Source organism: Diadema antillarum, unplaced genomic scaffold (genome assembly GCF_040938485.1).
Source record: "Diadema antillarum isolate AM-2024a unplaced genomic scaffold, OU_Dant_1.0 scf00000029, whole genome shotgun sequence".
In the NCBI taxonomy this organism is placed as follows: domain Eukaryota; kingdom Metazoa; phylum Echinodermata; class Echinoidea; order Diadematoida; family Diadematidae; genus Diadema; species Diadema antillarum.
This window is the reverse complement of record NW_027270918.1, coordinates 974,246-997,355: the sequence shown is the minus strand read 5'-3', so window position 1 is coordinate 997,355 and position 23,110 is coordinate 974,246. Positions and strand designations below refer to the sequence as shown.

Here is a 23,110-nt window from a genome sequence, read left to right as displayed (position 1 = left end):
ATAAAATCAGAAAACAAGAGGAAAGAAAGCATTTGGGAGTGGTCCTAACAGGCACTGAAGGGATTAACATATAACTGCTGCAAACATCAAATCATAGACTCAAAGGCTTTCACACCCATAAAATCTTCTCTGAGCCTTAAACTGTCGTATGTGTTGGCATACCATGCCACACACTAAATCCTCATAAAAATGAAAATACTATCATCGTAATAACCCTTAATGTCAAATCACAGTCAGTATTCATTAAATCAACCACCTATTAATGACTACCATTTCTTTACATAGATGCTCTTTGGAATGACTGAATATCAGAAAACTTAACCACCCCCCCCCCCCAAAAAAAAAAAAATAAATAAATAAATAAATAAATAGATAAATAAAAATAAAAATAAAATGAAATAAATAAATAAATCAGGAGCCATAAATTTCTTCATAATCTGCTGGTACTTCCCTGAAAACAGGACACATTGTGGAATAGCAGAAGCATCATTTTCATGACACTGTCACATCGAATGCGGAGGCATTCTCACTTACTGTGTTCTGCGAGTTCAGCCATTAAGCATTTAATTCTATTTATAGTTATGGTTCCAGGTGCAAGAAGAAATGCCATCTTTTATTCCCCGTGGGAATCGTAATCCGAGAACCTGTACACAAACATGGTCTCACATTCCAAATCCCTGGTTCCATGTATTCATTTTTTTTCCCTCTTTATATTTACCTGTTGTGAGTGACTCTCACTGTCAAAACATGATGTGGGTGATTTGGGGAGGCAAAATACTGTATAGCTTGACAAGTCATTTGCAAACAGATAGCAAGTATTGAACAGTCATTCATACATCAATACTTGCATGATAACGATGTCTTTATATCATTTTGACATGTACCATTAGAATTGAAGAGATGAATCAAGTAAACATGGAATATGGGAAGACATTCAACATTGAGCATTGTTTCCTCCTGCTGAACATTTTGATGGATTGATCAAAAAAAGGCAGGGCATTTTGTTGAATTTCACAGATGAGATGGTTTGAGTCTAAAGCAGATGAACCAATTTTTGTCGACCGAATCGCTGTTGAATGTCAACTGCTGTGTAAACTGAGTACAAGGCATATGTGGCATCTACATAAAGTTAGCCTTTACTGTTTGAGGAACATTTTGACGTTAGTCTTTACAGATCTACTCATCTGTACTCTGTCTAGTGTTCTGCTTCAAATTCAATCTGGGTTAAGAGCTCATCATTGGGCCCCACCACCCACCCCCCTCATTCCAATCATTCGTCACCATGTACCTCAGTTCCTTTCTCTCGCAATTCCCAACACACATATTCACGCATTTTGTAGTTCGTGAGTGACTTTGCCCGACGCCCTAGATTAATAGGAATCTGATCCTGACAGATCGGGGACACTCGTGTGAAGAGAAGCAGAACTCATTCCGTGACAAACTGTCTTCTGTCAGTAAGGCAGCAGTTGGTAAAATTTCTCGCTTCATCATGAGGTCACAAAATAAACAAAAACATATAAATGATTTCTCAACACATTATCCTGATAATGGCACAGGCATAAGAGAAAATTTTACAACATGAGGTAGTTTGGGGAGCTCAAAGATAAGACATTTCTGACTTGAAAAATGCTAAAATTTGAATATCCCGACTACCTGCTGTCCCAATGTCAAGTAAGGTCTCTGAATGTTTTGAGTTCTTTTTAATCTCAATATCCTGTTCATCATGAAGAATGTTACTATATTAAGCTGAATCGACAAGAGTATTTGATGTAATGCCTGAACTCCTGCAACCTTGTACTCATCTACAATTTGAAAGCAATTATTTAAAAGACTGTATTTATTTGGTCACAGGATTTCTTATTGCTACTCTGGTTGGTTTCCAGAAATAAAGTGGGACAAGCAATGTCTCTTTGGATGGACAAAAAATTACACAGAGTTTCAAAATACTAGATCTGGGAAATCAACACTCAAGAACTTTTATCAGTCTTTTACGAACATAAGTCATAAAATATGTTAAATTTACAACCAACAACCCAGACACATGCACTGTAAAATGTCTCTAGCACCCTGTGGAGCTGAATCGTAAAAAAACATCCCACAGTGCTAAGTAACTAATCAAAACGTAGAGACTCTGAGATAACATCTAAGTTACGAAAATGCATTGACGGAAAACTAGCACTGGCTACGTCAATGAGACTCTCACCTTTGCAACATGAACAAACTTGGTGATGACTTCCGCCCTCTGCTTGGGCGTGTGCCTACTGAGGACCATGCACTGTATCCATAGCGACAGCCCATTGAAGAGACCGATGGAGCGCTCCAACTTGAGGTTGTCCTTCAGCTGGCCAGAGAGGGCGTAACTCTTCAAGTCTGCAAACTGAGGTTCAGAAAAGAAATCAGCCTAAAAATCTGGCACACGTCATGCAATTACCAGATAATAGATGACAACTGGCATGGGAGGGAATAGACATACATGTAACAATCCAACAAATGGGTTTAAAAAGAAACAAGCACAAAATCAAAGACATCCATGGGACTATATTCACCGGAAGACAGCTACACTGATACTGAATCTCCAGCTTTGTCACTCTTCATTTGCCTTATAAATACAAAGAGGCACCTTAGCTTCATACATTTTACCAAATGCACAGACATACACAAAAGCATAAAAACACTCTTTGTAGTTTAAACATGGACACACAAACACACACACACTCTCTCTCTGTAACATGCACACAAAAACACACAACACTCTCTCTCACACACACCCACACACACACACACTCACACACATAAACACACAGCATGGGACTAAGCCAGTCGGCACCTGGTTTCCACTCACATTCAGCCTCCTGAAGATCTTATACTCCAGGAAGGTGAGATGGTCAGCCAGTTCCTTGGGCTCCAGGTGGTTGAAGACCAGGGACACCTTCCGGTTGGTCCTGACTGACGGATTCCTCACCGAGATGACCCTCATCCAGTCGTACGATGGCCTGAGGATGACGGAATCAGGGAATGCTCTCGAGAAACCAGTAATCATACATCTCACAGATGTGCCATCTTGATTTGCATGTAACAACTTTCATTTGCTTTGATTTGTTTTCCTTGTCCTGTGCATACAATTCTTCCTCATTTTTGCTGTTGTGATTTCTTTGTTTTCTTCACGCATCAAGTCTATCATTGTGTACAGAAAGGTTACCAATGGTAATCAGAGGTCATAGAAAGCATGACAATACAATTGAAATATTAATGGCCTCTAGGATCTGCAGAAACCTTACCATGGTACATCTACTACATTCATACATATATTGTACCTACATCTCAGCCTGCTATAGCCAGTTTGTTGTTGTTGCTGTTTCAAGATAAATCCCATGCACAATTACTTGCAGCATTATGTTTGTCAAATTCATTGTGATAGATTGTAAATATTTGTTTTTTGCTGGACATAAGTGACTTAAATGCAATGGATTGAAAGTGCTAAAAAAAAAACTTCTTCCAAAAACTCCTCCTCATCATACATTTTATCTAATATGAAGCAACAGTTTGTGTGAAACAGAAACTTTTTTAATCATTATGAGACAACAATACAAGGACATAGAAAATGTGTCATTTTAGAAAGTCCTGTGCTTTAAGTTATTCAGGTTCACTCTATAATTTGTGGATTTGTTTTTTCTCCGTCTGCATAGACTTATTAAACCAATTTCACTTACTTTTTCAAACTTAATTCATAGATGTCTGTCAAAGTTCGCACATCAGCATGAGATATTAGACCCCCACCCCCAACACACACACACACATGACTTACACATTTGATATGTCAACCACATGCTTTAGTTGTGTGTTGCCTTCTGATTGGATAATCTTTTGCAGTTGACTCATGACCCCTGCCAGGCCCTGGTCCAGGTCAAAGTGCATGGGAAAGTTCATGATCCAAAATCTGCAGTGAATAAAATGAGAAGAGTGAAACGTGAAAAATAGGTAATCGACTTCTTTGGGAATGTGGCTATACAGCATAAGAAATAACAATGAAGGCATGCCAAATTTAAAGGTATTGTTTACCACTGGGAGTAAGTGAGTTAAAAAATGTTTGAGTTATCACATTTGATGCACATGTGTAGGTCAATTGTATCACAAAACATCCTATCATATGAAAAATTTGCAATAAAACCTACAATATAAAGATATATCACTATTTTTCTCAATAAACCATCACTGTAGATGGTTTATTCTAGAAACAATTTTTATTACAACTATTGTTCACATTTTGTGTACGTAACAATACTTAACATTGATTATACTGATTAACATTTTTACAATGGGTGTATCTATTCCTAACTCACATTTTAGAACTATTTTGAAGCACTAAAGCTGGGTTTTTATTTCATCTGCAAGTGGCAATAATGCCTTTAAAATGCATGCATGTCCGAATATACATGGCTGAAATGAAAAAAATAAAAAAAATCATTAAGATGAAGAGCTTATATAACTGTTATTAAAAGCAAGATAGACACAAAGAGATGACCACAAAAACATCAAAACAATACTATGGCGTGAAATACAAGAAAGAAAACATCACATAAGAATCCTAGCTTACACACTCAAGTGTACATTGTATTAAAAAGCTGAGGTAATTTGAGGTCAAAGCAATTCTGAAAGTCTGTACAAAACAGACTTGATACGTTGTAGTATGGAAAGGACGAGTGGGAGGTAGCGTAACAACACAGATGACAAAAACATGACTATATAATAAAGGACCTGATGACACAATGTAAAATGAAATGGAGCCTTTAACCTTAGACAACAGGGATTGAAAACAGTGAGGCAAACTTGTGAGCATGTCGTCCCAGGGGCAGTGTTTTTTTTTAAATCAAAACAAACATGTTCATATCACTAAAAACACTGCAAAGTGAAAAACACCCAAAATTTTAGATTTACCATTTCATTTCTTTTTTTTTAAGTGTACACTCTCAAAAATGAAAAGGCAAATCCAACATTTTGAGTGTTTAATTCAACATTTACAAAAGGTTTGAGAAGTGACAACATTTAAAATGTTAGATTAAACATTTCACTGAATGATCAATATGATCAGAGAGAAAGAAGCAGAGGTGATGTGCTTTTGTTTAAATCAGGTCCAAAGTGCATTACAGTACTTCACTGCCATGAACCTATAACTTCAGTACAGCTGATAAAGTGCTACTGCCTGGTATGCACAAGGTGATGGGTTCAAATCCCAGGCTAGTTCTTTCCTTTTCACTTGGTCTGTCCTACTTGAGATTGCACAAGCAATTTCACATAGAGAGACTTACAGTAAAAACAAAACAAAACAAAACCATAACAACTGCATAAAGAAGTACACTATTAACAAAACATTGTTTTTTCCATTCAGATGTAACCTTAAAGGTACTGTTTACCTTTGGGAGCAGTGATTAAAATATTTTCAAGATATTACATTTGCTGCATATGTGTAGGTCTGTTGTATCACAAAACATCCTACCGTATAAAATTTTTGCATTAAAGCCTAAAATATAAGGAGATATCAGTATTCTTCTCAATATACCATAGCTGTAGACGGTTCAGTCTGGAAACACTTTCATTATAATCATTGTTCACATTTTGTGTGTTTAACAATACTTCACATTGATTATGTACGGATTCAAATTTTTACAGTGGTTATTTCTATCCATAACTCACATTTGAGAACTATTCTAAAGCGCTAATGCTGGGTTTTTGTTTCATCTGCAAATGGTAAATTATGCCTTAAAGAACAATAAATGTAGCTACTGAACCAGGATTTTTTTTTAGTGTATGCAACGCACAATAAACTCTGCCTCAATTTGCATTTGATTAAATGCAATATTCTTTGACAGTGTTGTCCTTCACATTTAAGTTAGACGGTCAAATTATTCTCACAATATGTGGGCAATTACTGTTACAGAAAGAAAAACAAATGGCAACATGAAATGGATAGACATCTTGGGACAAATGAGGCTTGTTGGTGTTATTCACTATACTGTTTCAAGAGGGGGAGGGAGAGGGTAAGGAATAGATAGAAGAGCGATATACAAGGATAGAGACATAGTAAGTAAAATGAAAAAAAAATGCGGGGGGGGGGGGGGAGAGAAACACAAAAAATAAAGAATTGCTTTCTACTGTAGTGTCCATACATTCACATCGTCCTAGTTAGATCTGAGGTTTCTTTGAATCTTTGGGGTTTAAAAAAAAGGCAGAGGGGGATAGATAGACAGATAGATAGATAGATAGACAGATAGATAGATAGATAGATAGATAGATAGATAGATACACAGACAGACAGAGAGGTAGTGGAGAATGAAACACAGAGTGAACAAAAAAAAAGACACTTTGATAATCTAATTTCTATGAAATCCCCCACAACAAGAAAAGACGATGCAAAGTGCCAGAAAAAAGAATATAAAGGTTTTTTTTCAAACACTGCAAATTTTTCTTTGCCCAGTGCAGCTTGGCTGGGCAGACTGCATGAACAGTCACACAATTGTCTTCTTTCCAGGGGCCCCCTTATTCCCACGCAAAACCACACCTAAGTTCTAACATGGTCTCCACAAAGCTGCATCAGCCACCATTCAATGTAACCTTCTTCTGCACTGACACGCTTCTTTACTTTCTTCTACTTCTTCTTTGTTGTTCAATTGAACATCTTTTTTTTTCCCAACGCCATTATTATCGTTTCACATTCAGTAGGCTATAACAAAATATCGATTGAGTGATTCTTTTCATCGCACCATGCATGACACTCCAAGGTGATCCTTTGACTTGTTCTGCCATACTCCTCAAACTTTCTTTGAATGTTGGAAAATGCAAACTAGAAAAATTGAGAAAACATTTCTACATTTCTTCAAACCTCTTTAAGACGTATCCCTGACTTCTATCCTTTTAATCGCACTCACTCTTCCAAATCTTGTTTCTACATCAAAGCCTACGTCTCTCTCACTCCCTCTCTCTCCCCATATCTCTAACTCCTTAAAGTAAAAGTAGAAATTTTTGCCATGTGGAAATTCTTTGCCATGTGGAAATTTTCTCGCATTTCATTCAACCAGAAACTAGTGCCAAACATTGGAGCATGTGAATATTTGATTGTGTAACACAATGTCTTGATAAAATTCATCTTACCTGGCCTGGCGCAAAAAAAAAAAAAAAAATGCTCACTCAAAAATTTCCACTTTTACAGTTTGTAGTATCCTTGCACCCTGTTTGGAATAGTCTCTACATTCATTTGAAATTCTTTATATATCTCTTCCTCTCTCTCTCTCCTGCTCTTTCCATGCTTTTTGCTTGCTTTGTGTTTGAAATTTCTTCTTTCCTCCTTTCAAAATTTATCTTTACATATCTCTCTCCTCCTCCCTCTTTCTCTTTCCCTGGTGTCCTAAGTTTCATTCTTGCACCATGTTTCAAATCATCTCTCTTCTCTCGTCCACAATGCATTTAAACATGCCACTGTGCATTAATTTGAAAAAAAAGAAAGAAAGAAAGAGAGGAAATTTGTGATGGTTTACAGCATCCTACTCCCGGCGGAGATGTCTCATTCGCCTGATTACACCGTGATCCCCGGCGAAGGAATACGAGACATGCCCAAGTGACTAGCGACAAGCAACAAGATGACCGGCTTCGTTGTCGGTACTGCTAGAGAGCATGCAAGCAAGCTTTTCCCCACCTTTCGCGGCTCAGATCGAGCAATCAGAGAGCGTTGACTCGGGGAAGGCAGGGGAGAGGCAAAATGTGAATGTCTAACCGCCCCGCATCGATGCCGATGACATACAGGCACTGTTTGCACATGTATACGTAGGAGACAGATATTTTAAGCATGGAGAGGGGGGTGACCCGCCATAGAGCAGGGCCTGTCACATTTGTGTACAGGGCACATTCCTCAAAGTTGAATTCACACAGTAGCATGTGTACATGGACTGCCTGGTATGTGCTGGCGGAATTTGTGTGACGAGAAACAAGAGGGAACACTATACGAGTTGAGAGTGCCACAGATTGGAGGGTGGTCCTCGATCCTTACATTCACAGCAAGAGAGAGCGAGATGGAGAAAAAGAGAATTAATCCTTGTTTGCAATATACCTCAGATCACGATGGAAGGGTACTAAATAGGAACTGACTCAGTACAGCCTAGAAATACGACTTCATCTTTTGTGAGCCTGTAATCAAAACTTGTTGTCACATGGTTTATACCATGTGACATAGACATGTGCTGACAGAGATCATTAACATTCACAGAAATTATTTGGCAGTGTCATACCTCGAGAGTCAATGCCTTGTGTGCGTCAACCTTTCACGTGCCAGGAATTCCGCCCTCACCTTCAACTCTCCAGTGGTGTATTTCACACTGGCAAGCACTCGGCAAAATCAACCTGTTTCTTATACGTACCCTCGTTCCACAGAGATTTTTTCGCATCGGTCACTCGTCGGAAGCAGGTTTTTTGCTTCCAGCCATCCACCAAAGTGAGTTGGATTACAGTTTGATGAATCCGACTTGTCTTGGTTGACTATCAGGTCAGTGTCAGGCATGTTGGGCGTGATCCGATGAGGCGAGATCGTCCAGTGAAGGAACTCGGCTCACCGGAGCTTAGTTCACCATCGGACGCAATTTGCAGTCACAACTCGAGTCAGTGTCGGATAAGTGAAGAGTCAGTCCAGTGAGAGTTGAGATAGTTGGATATGTGTCAGATTAGTGTTGTGTAGCTTTCAGGCTTGTCCATACTAGCTGGTGTCCTATGACTGTCTGTTGAGTGTCTGATGATTAAACTGTCATCGGACGCGACAGGTCAACTTGAGTCTTAGTTCTGGGCATTGGTATCACCCTCGATGAGTCTATGGAGCTTGTCAGATCAGATTTCATCGGAACTCATCGGCACGCCAAAATTTTTGCATTTCAGGGATCATCAGAAGAATGAGCCTCCAATGGTCAGCGGAATGGGGTCTTTAGAAACACCAGACCCAGGGTGGACCACACATTAAATGGGATATAATCACATCTTGGGAAGAAAAGGATTAAATACCATCTGTCTGCTACGTAACGGAATCTTTGTCTGCTTCCAAACTGGTAGGAAGGGTCAAACATACACTGGACACAGCCTTAAAGACAGGGGTGAAAGTCAACAGAATCAATATGTGTCCAATTTGCAGCTGTACGCACACTGTTTTCCCCTCTCTTCTCTCTCTGGACAATTTCCGACGTGAAATTCAGCAACTGTGCTTCACCTCTCTAAGAGAGGAGGAAAGGAGAACCATTCCAGAAAAAAAAGCTTCAGATGTCCCGCGAGAGTAACAAGAATACAAGAAAATGTCTCCTGAGGCAGGCCCACTGAGAGGAAAACCACTCCTACAATTTGTACAAACACAACATGGTTCTATGTTCTTTATTGCCATATTTCTGCTTTTCTCTTCTTTCTTTTTCATATATATGTCTGTGTCGATATCCCGTTCTCCCCTCCCTTTCCTTTGCTTATGATGTGCGATTTTTGACAGAAATTTGTGATGACATTCGATATTGAATTCAAATTTCAAGCTGGGAACAGCAGTCCAGTGAATCTTGTTACAGCATTTCTGTCCATTCAAGTGCAGAAGGACAATGACACATTACCCATCTTCTCTTTATCTGACCCCTCTTCCTTTCTCTCTCACAGTCAAATCTCTTCTTTAAAATCATAAAACAGCAAACTAATCAACTTTATATCCACTCTGTACTCAAGAACCTTGTTTTATGTGGGCATACTTTGTCTGTTTTAGATGTTGCTTTGTCACTTTTATTGCAGTTCTCTCACAGTCCCATGCAATACGTGTGGGGGGAATGCACCCTACAAGCCTAGCTTTTTAGCATTCCTCCCCATTTCCAACATTTTCGTATACTTACAATTTTTCTGTAAACTTATCCTTTATTTTGTATTATGACGAAATCTATGTACTTGTATTCAATTTCTGTAATATATGTATATGTGACCGTGCACCTCAAAACGAACATAAAGTCGCACACATCGATTTTGGGTGAGGACTGAAATAAAGTGAAATTGGTCAACCTAGCCGAACTTGACTTTTTCATCGTTTCTGAAAGAGCGGGTCTTCTTTTACATTATGCTAAATTTTGGTATCATAAAACGGGCAGCAAAGTGTGTTTTTTAGCAGTTTATCTCGAACATTGTTGGTAGAATAGTGTGATTAGGTGTGTCTTTACAATCCCTTTTTCATTTCTGAAAAACCTTGTCCACACTCTTCACTTTCAACTATAATAACTTTTGAAAGGATAGTGCTACTGCTTTGAAAGTTTGCGTTAATTATGAACAGAATGTGTTAATGAGGCATGCTTAATTTCAGTTTAATCTGATAATCCCTTCATTGTTGTTACTCTGGTGGTTTACTTCCTGTTTTTTGTCCCGTTCATCGCACAGCCAGCACGGTTTGGTAAAGATTAAGCGCTTGAATAGACACTGTACTTCAGAGCCTCTTTTCTCAGTTCACACTTTTCCTGAGTTTGTGCTCTCTTTCGAATATTTCGATAAGTTAGGAGAGTCCATTTGATTTGAGTTATACATCATTTTAAAGCTTAAAGTCTGCTCTTTCAGAATATGGTCTTAACTAAAATTTCATGTCTGGCGACTTTTTGTTTGTTTTGAGTTGCAGGGTCACATATGTTTCTGTTGGAAATGAAAAATAAATGAATGAATGAATGAATCACTCTAAAGCCTCTAAAAGTGCAATGGACAACTGATATGAATGTCAGTGCCTGAAAACTAATTGCATCTGAAATTCACCCTAGTCCTATATATTCGTTTCTTTGTTCTGACAAACAGTGCCTTCCTGAAATTCCTGGAAAAGCATCCAATTTTTACTAATTCAAACATTTACAATGTATGGGTCATTTTCTCTATAAAGCCTTCATCTCACCAACAATTAAGACAAGAATTTTAATTTACTTTCAGTCAAAGATTTGGCTTCTTTGCCAAACTTGTGCTTTAAAGGCTACACACAAACTTAACACTACTTGGTCTTTACACAAGTGGAAAGGACCATGGATTTAAAAAGTGCACTTGAACTAATACAAGAGCTACTTGCCATGTGTGTTCATCTACTTGTCCGTGTAGTAATACGAGTACTCTCTCTATAAGCTCACTGGGAATGCACATCAGTAAGAAATAAGCAAACACACACACACACACACACACACACACACAGAGGAAAAGTTTGAAACAAGAGCCTTTTATGGAAACTACAGGAGTCTCACCAAGGTCAGTGCTCTTGTCTGTTGAGCTACCAGTAGATCTATGCACATCTAATTAGCATCACACATTCCTATCAAAATCAATGGCTGTAAGACGAGTCTCTATGCCTCACATTAGAATGGCCTTATCGGTTCTACATTCACAGTAAACTGGAGCACAAATAAAGGGACAAAATTGCTATTGAAATTGCCAATCTAGTGCACAAAATATTCAATGAGAAGTCTATCTGTCTGGATGTGCAGCAGACAGCGTAGCGATAGAGAACGACGGCCATGGCTTGGGTACACCTCTAACCACAGTTTCATTTGCTGGGGTAAATGGGGCGAGATAATCACAATGACAAAAACAATAGCAATCACTTCCACTTGAGGTCAACAGAAAGCTGTGGAACCACTCTACTGCCCAAACTCGAAGTATGGTTAAACATATCGTCGCTGGGGTGATAAGACCTTGTATCCGCAATTTTTGGTGAAAATGACTTTTTTAGATTATTGGTCAAATAATGGGTTAAGTGATGTCCTGTCCAAATCCCAACTGTCTTACTTCAAAAATGAAGCCACCACGGCATGCCAAAGGAAAGGCTATCCCATTCGCCACAGTGCTTTGGCCGCCATGTTTTTTGGCTTTCCTGAACATTGGACATTTTGTAGATATGAGGTCTTATCGCCCCAGCGACGATATGGACATGGTCAACGCCTCAGAGTATGTCTTGGATTTTTAATTTTTTCTTCATCAGCTTCAAACCCACTCCTCTGACTCCCCTGCACAGGGTAAAAACAACAACAACAACAAAACAAAAAACAAAGAACAAAACAAAAAACAGAAGACAAGCACAGTGATCCCACATTTCGCAGGAATCGACAGAAGCCACACTTTCAATTGATGTCCCCACGCATAAAATCGATGAACACGACGTGAACAATTCACTCTGAGGCAGCAAGTTGGAGATTTAATCGACACGACCTTCACCTTCGTGAAGGGCTCCCTAAAAACACCAGTCAAGCTCAATTCCTTTTTGCTAACTGCTCCAGCCACCAGCCAATCAGAGCAAAATTGATTAAGAGTGCTCTACAATCCTATGGATTTCAGGGCATGCTGCTTGTTGGACCTCAGGGACCCAATTTTCAGGAAAGCGAGCTTCTGTTGTAAAAATCAATGCAGTTTACCTTTACACACACAAAAGCTAGAGTTGATTGTGGAAAATGCATTTTCATATCGTCATCCGAAAGTGACATCTCCTTATATATCCTACGCCATACTTTCACAATGAAATCACACAAGTTCTTCATCTGTGAAAATTTGAAGCATTGGGTGCATTGATGCATTGGCAGGAAACACTTACATGTAAGACAGATGTGCTGTTGAGATTCTTGTCTTTCTTTTATCACGTTTAAGAGAAATAGAAAGTTTGTGCACCCAGCGCGGCTAAATCAATCCCCTTCGTCTGCACTCTTACCAAAGTTTCCATAAAAGATGCTATACAGCATTTGCTTCTCCTTTTTTGGGAAAGCACTTTATGCACGCAAGCAAACTCAAACTACTCCGTGTGTAATCTCTGTGTTAACTCAAAGCTTTATTGATGCATATGGTCATCCACTGGTGATGCAAATTGAAGAGACAAGAAGAGATCGTCGTTCGTCCTCAACCCTCCCCTTCCCCTCCCCTCCACTTTCACAGAAGCTTTGCATGCTACAATGATCTACCAGAGACCTACCAGAGGGGAAGGGGAGGGGAAGAGAGAGGGAGGGGGATTCTTTCCCCCTTCCCAGACTGGTTCTTTTCCTCAACATCCCCCGAGGAGAGGAAAAGAACAAATCAAATCCTGTGGCTTCACATCATTCCAGACTATGCAGAGAAACCGTCGTCGGCTGACCTGGGGATTTGCCAGAATATCAAAGCAGCCACTAGAAAGAAACAAAAAAAAAGGAGGAAACAAGAAAAGAGAGAGAGAGAGAGAGAGAGAGAGAGAGAGGAGAGAGCGAATGACGAGAGGAAAAGGATGCTGCAAGTTCTGTGCCAAGATGCCCCACTTACTCAAGCACTACTTGAAATCTTAAATGAGACGTTCTCGGGATTGCTGGAAATCCAAAGGAGGTGGTACCCCAGCCAGTGGAGCGATCTTTTCTCCTTCTTTTTTTTTTTTTTTTTTACAGGCTGGTGTTATGAAACAAGAGAGAGGCGCAAATCAATGGCAAATAATGGCAATGATTTTTTTTTTTTTAAAGAAGTAGAAGAAAAAATAGGCGGATTCTTCACAGCAGTAAGTATTGATAGCTGTCTGTATGTTTTTGGTTATTTTCCTTATGTACCGTAAACGTATCACGTCACAAGCGAGTGCCCTGAAGGGAGAATTTCTCTCAAAGAAAAAGTTATTCTGATCTAAATGCAAAGCAGCAATATCTCGAGTGAAATCTAATTTTCAGAATTGTGACAGTCTGAGTGTCTGTGTATGTCACAAGGTATATAATGCATGTCACAAAACTGTGCATCAATGGAATCTGAAATAAATTGTGCTTGGTCGGTAACAGAGACTTTGCTTTCTGGGTTCCCACTATCGTGCTATCCGCTTTTTCTTCTGTTTTTTTAAATTTGTTTGCTTCTTTTACAGGTACTAAACAAATGATGCAAGCTTTGTGTTTAGGATATTGGCGAATAATTGAGCATGTAATGTGGAGAAGAACCGTGAAAAATAGTGTGACCTGATCACTGATGAATATGGTAATTCTAATATCTGTATCAAGGGGACAATCAAGATCAGACCGACTGCTCGCCAGCTTTGCCAATTTTAGCTCCGGGATTACGGCAAGGCGCAAGCGCCGCAACGACAAAAGCCCTCTGGCCACGCAGAGGAGTAACGGCCTCTTATAACCGCTCGGTCAATTCCCGCTCAATCGAGTACAATCTCGCAAACGGAGGACAAACGTAATGAAATCTTTTGTCTATTAATTTTGCATGCACCTTGTTCAGTAGGTCGCATAGCTCGCCGGAGGCAGAGTGAGAGGAAGGGAGGTGGGACACGAGGAAATGAATTCTAATCTCCAATTCTGAACAGAACAATCTTTCTGCCCACAGCAAATGCTTTTCAGAAGATTTTGTTGACAATTGATGATTTGAACACCTTATCTTTCTCCTTACAAAAACTCAGAGTGCACATTGTTTTGACTTTTAACAGGTTGTATATTTAATATTTTATAAATATTATCCATCAGTATCAGATATTTCATAATAAATAAAACACAATATAATGCTAGTAGAATGACACCTGACAGTTCATCAAAGAAAAAACAAAACTTGAATATTTCCAAAGCCTCATAAAACAAAGGTGCAAAACTAGCAAAACCACAAATCGTAGATTTAGAATGACATTTGAAATGACTATCCTTATTTTCTTTTTAATCAGTTCAACTCTTGATGACTGGACTTGAAACTAAGAATGTTCTTTTTCTAACCATAATTATTCCAACCACATAGGGTAATTTTTGATATACCTGCAATGGTAGACTAAATTCTTCGAGAACAGTAGTTGTGCTCAAGACTCAGATACTTGTAGGTTGTGCATTTCGCAAAATTTCCACAATCTCATATCTATGCATGAATACACACATTTTCCTGGAATTAGTGATATCACCAGCATTAGGTTACCATTACTCTAGGGAAAGCCTTGTATTAAATTGCTCATTTTCGATATCACCACTTCGTAATGACCTAGACTAACCTAGAAGATATCATCACACAAATAAGCATGAATTAGTTTTTGTTTTGTTTTTTGGAAAAAAAGGGGGAAAATTTTAAGCCATAGCATCTGCTACGTGGCAAGAAGGAAAACGAATAAGGATAATGATAAAAAGATTAAAGTTTTGAATAAGGAAGTGCTCAAAATTTAATCATGGAGAACGATATTTTTGATAGATAAGATTAGTAAATATTTTGTCAATGATTGTACATGGTGTTTTGCTCACTAAAATACACATGTATTCCCACTAGGTATCATAACTTACAAATCCATCCTCAACAGGACATCTTCTTTGATTTTAAAGAATTAGTGCTGTCATTGGGTTTCACCATACTCCTCTTCTTTGTCTTTTCTACTCCATTTTTGAATGCAAGTGGATTGTGCTCTTGAGGAACGAGAGACAGAGAGAGGAATATAAAGAAATAGAGGAGAGATAGAGGAGAGAAAGACAGAGATATAGAGAGATAAAGAGATAGAGGAGACAGAGTAAGAGAGAAAGAGATCAAGTTGCCACACACCGAATTTCCGAGTCTGGGCCGCAAACACACTTCCTAAACAACGATCCCCATCAATTGGCAAGCTACCCTGGGATTCGCAATGTCGTCACATCAGACGGCTTGCTCCCATTTCGTCTCCTTACGTTTTTCTTCTCCGTCGTCCAGAGGGGCAGGCAGGGGGAGGGGTGGGGGGAGGAAGAGGGGTGAGGGGAGGAGGGCGAGGGGGCGAGGGTGGGGTGGGCAGCGAGGAATCTTGCAAATTGCTGGCGGGGACAAATTCACCTTCAAGTTCTGGGTCGTGTCTCCCTCTCTGCCCACAGATTTAGGGGTTTAGACGGGCGCTTAGGCCGAGAGACGCTGGGAAATTCTCCACTCCCGGGCACGGCCAGAAAGAGTAGGGCTTGACGAGGGAGGGATAGATTACACATGGAATGGTGTCCCATGGCATTTTTTTTTTTCACACCCTTGGCAGGGAAGGTCGAGGAAAGCAGAAAGAGAGAAAGAGTCGTAGAGATAGACAGACAGAGAATGACATTACCTGAAACTAGAGACATCAAGTCAAAGGTTGGGCGTACGCTGTCCTGGGAATTTCAGAATGTGTCGGAGCATTGTATATGAGGAGGAGGGTTTGTGGGGGGGGGGGGGGGACTGAGAATGCATTCCCCTAAAAAAGAATTCCAGAAAAGTTAATCAGACTGAGGGTTGAGAGAAAAATGGGTGCTGCTGACATGACTAATGCATTCCCAAATGTGTCTTTATAGAGAGAGAAAAAAAAAATCTCTCACTGCTGGATATAGTATAGCCTGTGTTCCGAAAAAGGTTGAGAATAGCACTGCTTCATCAAATTACTAAATATCAAAATTTGTCAATCAGCTGAAATTAGAAAACAACTCTACACAAGAATTTCATGAATTTTGATGGACACATGGTACCCGCCACATGCTATTAAATTAAGAGCCAGCACTGCCTATCGGGCGGAAGCTCGGTGGTCTAGTGGAAAAGGCACCTGTCCGATCATCAGGAGGTTATGGGTTCAAATCCTGCCTGAGTATGATTGCCCAAGACTTTCTATTATCCCTACTACTAAACGATGATTAATTCGGTACTAATTTATGTCGACATAGGGCAATTTGTTAATCAGCATTGCTTCCTCAGAAAAAAAAATGGAAAAAAAGGTCTTTTGCAGATTGCACTCACCAAATTTGTACGTCATCACTGGATATTCATATCTGCATAAGATAACTTTAATTCATTCCTACCTACACAGAGTCTGCAAATCTCCCAGTGGGAACAAACTATGTTAGTTACATTCACAGTCATACCTTAGGAGTTATCCAAGTTAAAGTACTGCAAATTGGTTATCGATATACCAATAATGTGAATACACTTGCTGCTGCATTTCTTGCATGAGGACACACTTTTCCTCCACTGCCAGCAGTTAATGCATAATCTCATTTGTGACATTTATTGAGCAGTAATGTTCAATACCCAGCATCCAAGACAGCCCAGACACTCATGAATTGTTAATACCACCTCCTTATACATGTCACTTGCTCATAAAACACAATCCAACCTCTCCTCCACAGCTTAACACAGTTTGGCTGAAACGTGTTTGGCTTAGACTTTTGAGAAAGGGCGCCGTATCGAAGTGGGGGTGTGTGGTGACCTCAAATATGACGCAAAAAAAAAAGTATAGTGAATTATGAGATCTGACTGATCGAGGCGGGACACAATGTCTGAATGCACAAGTAGAAACGAATACCAGAGAGTGAAAGAAGAGCCTAGCAATGCTTGAAAACTACTTCTGCTTTCCTGAATCTCCACTGGTAGCTTGGAGGACCTGCGGGCTATGCGGGTATTCATGAATGTCCTATGAGTTTGTGTGTGTGTGTGTGTGTGTGTGTGTGTGTGTGTGTGTGTGTGCCATCGGCAATGCAGACAGCAGCGTGGAAAGAAGGAATGAGTAGAGAGAAGTAGGTCGTCATCTTAACCTCATTCTCGAGCAGAACGACAAGCTTTCCAACCTCGCAAAGGGTCTTGAAATATGTTTGATTTAAACTTTCTTCCTCTTTTTTTCTACCCTGCAAATGTGCTGTATGAGTATATCCAAGAAAGCAAATTTACTCATGTCACTCAAGATTACTACGCATATACAGTTACATGATTTTAAAATGTGAAGGCATCATATGGTAGCCCTAAAACAAAAAGAAAATGTTAAACCTTGATTTCTGACTAAACATTAAATCCATACTATCTTAAGCTACATCAGTGCAAATGGATGTAGTTTTTAACATACAAGTATATATTTATCTTCAGTGTAAGGTGCTCGACTGAATGCCAAATGACAGCACTCAATGATAATTCATGGCTGAACATGACAAAATTCTAAATGAGAGTTCACAGAAAAACTTGGCAAGTGCAGTAAAAAAGGGCTTCATTCTCGGAAAGCCAATGCATCCCACTCTAGGAATTCAGGCAAAAAATAAAGAACACATTGAAGGACCTCTCATGAATTGAGAAACGTGCCGTGGGAAACCTTACTGCTCTATTTATTTTGTTTGACTTTCACAACTTTTTTTTTTTTGGGGGGGGGGGGTAAACTTGGGCATGGAGTGGAGTTTTTCAGTAAGAATTTATAATCCTCATTTCCCTAGCACTCTCACTTTTGGTTCCCCATGGATGCCATGAACCTGCTTTTCATCATCCCCAGCGATACGACCGACCACGCAAACTCATTGTAGTACAGCTGCTCCCAACAACACTTGACCATTCATAAACAGAGAGACTAATGACCGTTCGTCCTCAATAGATGGCGATATACTGATGACAAGATTCATCTCTACCCCCTCCCCACACTACGCCCTACTGCAGTAAGACTCAAGGGTTACAAGGAATACACTGAGAGAGAAAGAGGTGACAAATACCAAGAATTTCTGCTAAATGCATGGCCCGCACATAAAGTCTTGGAAAAGGAGAAAATATAACTCCGATTTGCCAAGCAAGCAAATAGAGCTGCTAGCAGTAAACAAACCAGCACACTCGTCATTTGACGGAGGACACATCAATAGGCCTGGGCAAATATTTTGTGACCATGGTACACCGTCTTTTATCACTTTTAATTACGTCTAATAAACACACCCCCTCACTACAGTCACACTTTCTCTCACTCTATCTCTATGCCTTGTCCCCTCTCTCTCCCTTTTCTCAAGCTGTGATATCTTGCTACCCCCTCAGGACTGTTTCATTAATCTGATGGTCATTCTTCTCCGCTTTAATTGACAATTCGGTCTTGTTTACAAAATCCAGGAGCTGTGCGAGAGGTGACATACGACTGTGTTTGTTTGCCGATCATACATGCCGGAGTATTGAGGGGGGTAATAAAAAAAAAGAAGGAAAACACAGGAAAATGCGCGTTTGAAGCATTTAATTACCCACTCAATCACTGTAGTTTACAATTACGTAGAAGGCAATCATCATCATCAACGGCCCACATCATTTGGCACGGCATAGAATCCCTTGCTCAGCTGCATTCTGAGTAACCTTGTGCATACAAGAAACGACCAAACAATTCATTTTAAGACCCCTGCTAGTGACATTATGTGACCTGATCGATGGGATTCCAAGAATCTAGAGCGAGGGGACGCATGATAAACCACAAATCAGTGATAGGTTTCCCCCGAAAAAAGGGCAGAAAATTGCTGGCAGTATCACTCTACATCCCCAAATCTGGAAAGAAATCTTTCCATTAACGAAGTACTTTGATTACATTTCCACACATAAGAATACTATTTCTCGCATTTAAATTTTGTTTTTGAATGTCTTTCACTGAACCTGTCCCTTTGTTATCACAATTATCACAAAACATTTGCATTTTTTAACTTTACCACATCAAAATGAAGATGGATTGTGGTGAAACAAACTTATTTGTTCATTGCAAGGTGGCTCAGTTGCTGGCACGTCTGCCTTTCAATCAAATGGCTCAGGTTTGGGCATGGGTTTGAATCCCAGCAAGCCTTACTGGGCAATGTTGTGTGTTATCATGCCGTCCCCTCTAGTAGAGGCAAAACACTCTGTTCCTCGGACAGGACATAAAATGGAGGTCCCATGTGTGAGAGAGTTACATCTCACCCACGTAAAGTATCCCGCTTCATTCATTAATTATAAGAAGCAGGGTGTATACCCCAGTGAAGTGGTCCGCCCAAAGTACACACAACTGGACCTCATACACATGGAAGACCAGCTAGCCCAGCTGAGTATGGGTTACTGTATATGCCATATATTTCGCAAGTCTAAATTTTCATGAATCGGGAATTCCTGACGATTTCGCGAGTGGTTAAATTCGCGATCGTAGAGTCCTGTACTGAACATCAAGATCAGAGTCAATATTATTGCGTGTCTTTAATTTCGCGAATAGCACCTTGACTCGCAAAATTCGCAAAAATAAAAACCTCGCAAAATATTCGGCGTATACAGTATACAGCCATCTTTTCCGATGAAAAATGATAACAAACCAAAAAAAACAAAAGTGACTTTGTGCAGGGATACCTGCTGTGCAGTACATGAACACACTCTTCACTGTGCACGCTCATGAAATTAGCAAAAATCAGTAAGATAAAACTTACTTGAGAGCATGGCATATCCGCCTCTTCTTGATGTTGACTTGGCAGTCGTCGTCACTCGCCAGATGACTGCATGACTTGCGGCTGCACGTTGATTTCGTGCAATTCTGGTACGTGCTTTGGGGTTAAGGAAATACACACGTTCACATGACATGCATTTGGTGACTTTTCCATAAAAGAAATGAGGAAAAATAATAACAACATCACAACAAATTACATGGTCACAACCTTTTATAGAGGGAGAATGCTCTAAAGCTCAAATGGAACTGAATACTATTGCCCTTCTTTTAATTCAGCCATAAGGAAATACATTTTTTATCATATCATCAATAAATATCTCAATAGGGCCAAATGCAGGAAAATATTCTAATAAAAAGCCAATTTGATGTTTACTGCAGAGAATCCTAAATTAATTGCCCTGCAAAGTGAGCCAAACCAATGAAAAAAAAAAAATGGATGAATCTGCCCAAAAAAAAATTTAGAAGTTGTGCTGATGTTTAGTTTCAGTGATGTTTTTGATGATTACGTAGCATATATGATTTGTTGATGATGCTCTGAGATGCCATACTTTGTTCTGCAATGATCAGCTCCATCAAGATGATGGCATGAGGGGGAAAAAGAAAAAGAAAAAAACTTTCACAGACTGCCATCTTTCACACATGTCTGTCATTACGGACAGGAAGAAATATCCCACAATTACAGACCCCGCAGACCATGGATGGCTCCTTGCTTCACAGATCATGTGAAGCAATACTCTTCATTACACCGCCCATTAGTTCCGACATGCCACTCACACAACTAAACCACACCTTTAACCCCTTGAAGACTAGTCCCAGCAGGTGTCTATGGGAAATGCACGTTATAGCAAAATCAGCCCGTCCTCATTGGGTTAAAGGAGACATCAGGTGTGCCCTTTTGTATGATGGAAAGAGAGGTGAATGACCTATCTTAACTGGGAACACAGTGCATCATAAGAGGATATTACATGATAAATGTCATTGAATGTGAGTAAGAAAAATGCTGACTTTTTAAAAATATGACTCAGTGATTCTTGGTAAGGGTGTTAGCATTTCTGCTCCTGAACGGTGTGCGTGTTAAACATATTAAAGGAGCATTCCAGTCGATTTTCGTAATTTCACATTATATAGTACCTACAATTGTAAATCGACAGTTCCATGTATACATATTGTGGAATTTATTGTGGTCCTTGAGCAGAGAAACCAATACCGGTACTCTGAAAAATCTTATACAAATGACACTGAACAGTGTTGATGACATAGGAGCCTCACATATTTCAGAAATGTATAAGTGTAATTCCATTACAATACTGCTTGCTTAACATGTTCACCTGTGTAGAATCTATGCATGCCTTCTTCTTTTGTTCTACTTCCTTGAACCTCAACTCATGCATTCTTATGGTGAGGCTGCCATGTTCATTGCAATTTGTTATGGAATCACTATAAATTCTAAAACTCTGTACTCAGTATAACTAATTTATAGTTGTTCAAATGTAAAAGTCTGAAAATCGTTCGGAGGACTCCTTTAAAGCATCAAAGATCTTCATCTCTTTTCAAGTGAGACACACACACCTAGGTGCTACAAGTCTCGCATGGCCTGACATTAGTAGTCTTCACATTGGATTTGTACCCCTCAGGCTTGTTACAGCAATGATGAAATTATAAGAAACTTTTCAACTTTTATTTTGACATTACAGCTACCTTACTGAGCAGCATATAACAATCTGCATTGAAGCATGATGATATTGGAAGATTGCAGTTAATTTCATTGTGAACCAATTCAGACACTATCAGCATACTCTTCAATGCATACAAAGTGATGAATAGATAATAGTACAATTCTAACAAACTCCCTTATCTCCACAAAAAGCAAAATAACTTTCAACTTTCTGAATGGAAACTCATGTAGCCTGATTTCTAGCTGTCGCAATTTCCCAGAACACCAAATATTGGTATCACACAAACTGTTGCCCATGTCATGAAGACATATATTGAACAAAGCCAACTCTTGAATTATCTAATAGTAATAATTAAATGATCCATTACATAAAAAGCACCTGATTATCAGACCAAAGCCTACACTTCTTACTATACGAACTTAGAGGAAAAAAGAAACACTCAGTATTTAGTTCAGTTCATTATATGGAGAAAACAACAGTTTCCATGTTTGCAAATGGTAAACATTCATTCCCTATTAAAGCTAGAGGCAAACTATATTCCAATATCACATGAGTTACACATCTATCAATGTAATGCTCTGGTAATGCTGATCCAAACCACATGAAAATCAGTGTGTGGGAATGTAATTTCAAATTTGTTTGCACAAAGTTGAAGGACTGGTATATTCAGCATGACATCCACAGGAACAATCTTGCAGTGTACATACACACAGGACAAGTAGGTCCTGTATGTCAAATTTCATAGGACAAAATCACTCCTTATTGACACTTGGTAAGTCCACATCTACCCTAGATTAAGTCATGTATCTCAATAAAGAAATGTGTGGGGTAGCATGAAATACTTATTTCCCCACTTTTTGTGTACAAAACAAATTGTTGCATAGAATATCACACTTTCTCAACAACAACAAAAAAATCATAACAGTTTATCTCCTGAGGCATGAAAGTACAAGTAGCCTAGTACCATCTAAAACTCCAAGCAAAAATCAAATTTGTTTAATATCTTGAGTTGAAGTTATTTTTCACATTTACACCACCATTAGGCATATTCTTTTGGAATTCTTATTCTGTTTTAATTTGCTTTGTTTCTAGTTCTATGAATTATACTGAAGTAATGGTGCAAATGAAACTCAAATATTACTACATCACACAAGAATTCTGCTGCTCATACTTAACTGGCAGAAAAGGGCTTTATTCACAAGTTTCATGCGTAGAGTTTTAAATACCTTTCAAATACAAGTTTTGAGGAACAAAAACAACTAATCCATTATGTGAGATCACTCCCTTTCAACTATGGCACCCCATGTCTGAA

The 23,110-nt window shown here is 39.2% G+C and overlaps 1 protein-coding gene across 1 annotated transcript in view; it reads right to left on the bottom strand.

The window, feature by feature from the left end:
• Positions 1-23,110, bottom strand: part of LOC139737846 (ras guanyl-releasing protein 3-like) — a 126,371-nt gene that overhangs the window by 20,203 nt on the left and 83,058 nt on the right. Inside the window, exons 4-7 of the mRNA XM_071648522.1 lie at positions 20,106-20,216; positions 3,806-3,937; positions 2,843-2,993; positions 2,204-2,377 (exon numbers count right to left, since the gene is read on the bottom strand). Coding sequence (XP_071504623.1) covers positions 2,204-2,377; positions 2,843-2,993; positions 3,806-3,937; positions 20,106-20,216 — 568 coding nt within the window. The remainder of the gene's footprint in view (positions 1-2,203; positions 2,378-2,842; positions 2,994-3,805; positions 3,938-20,105; positions 20,217-23,110) is intronic.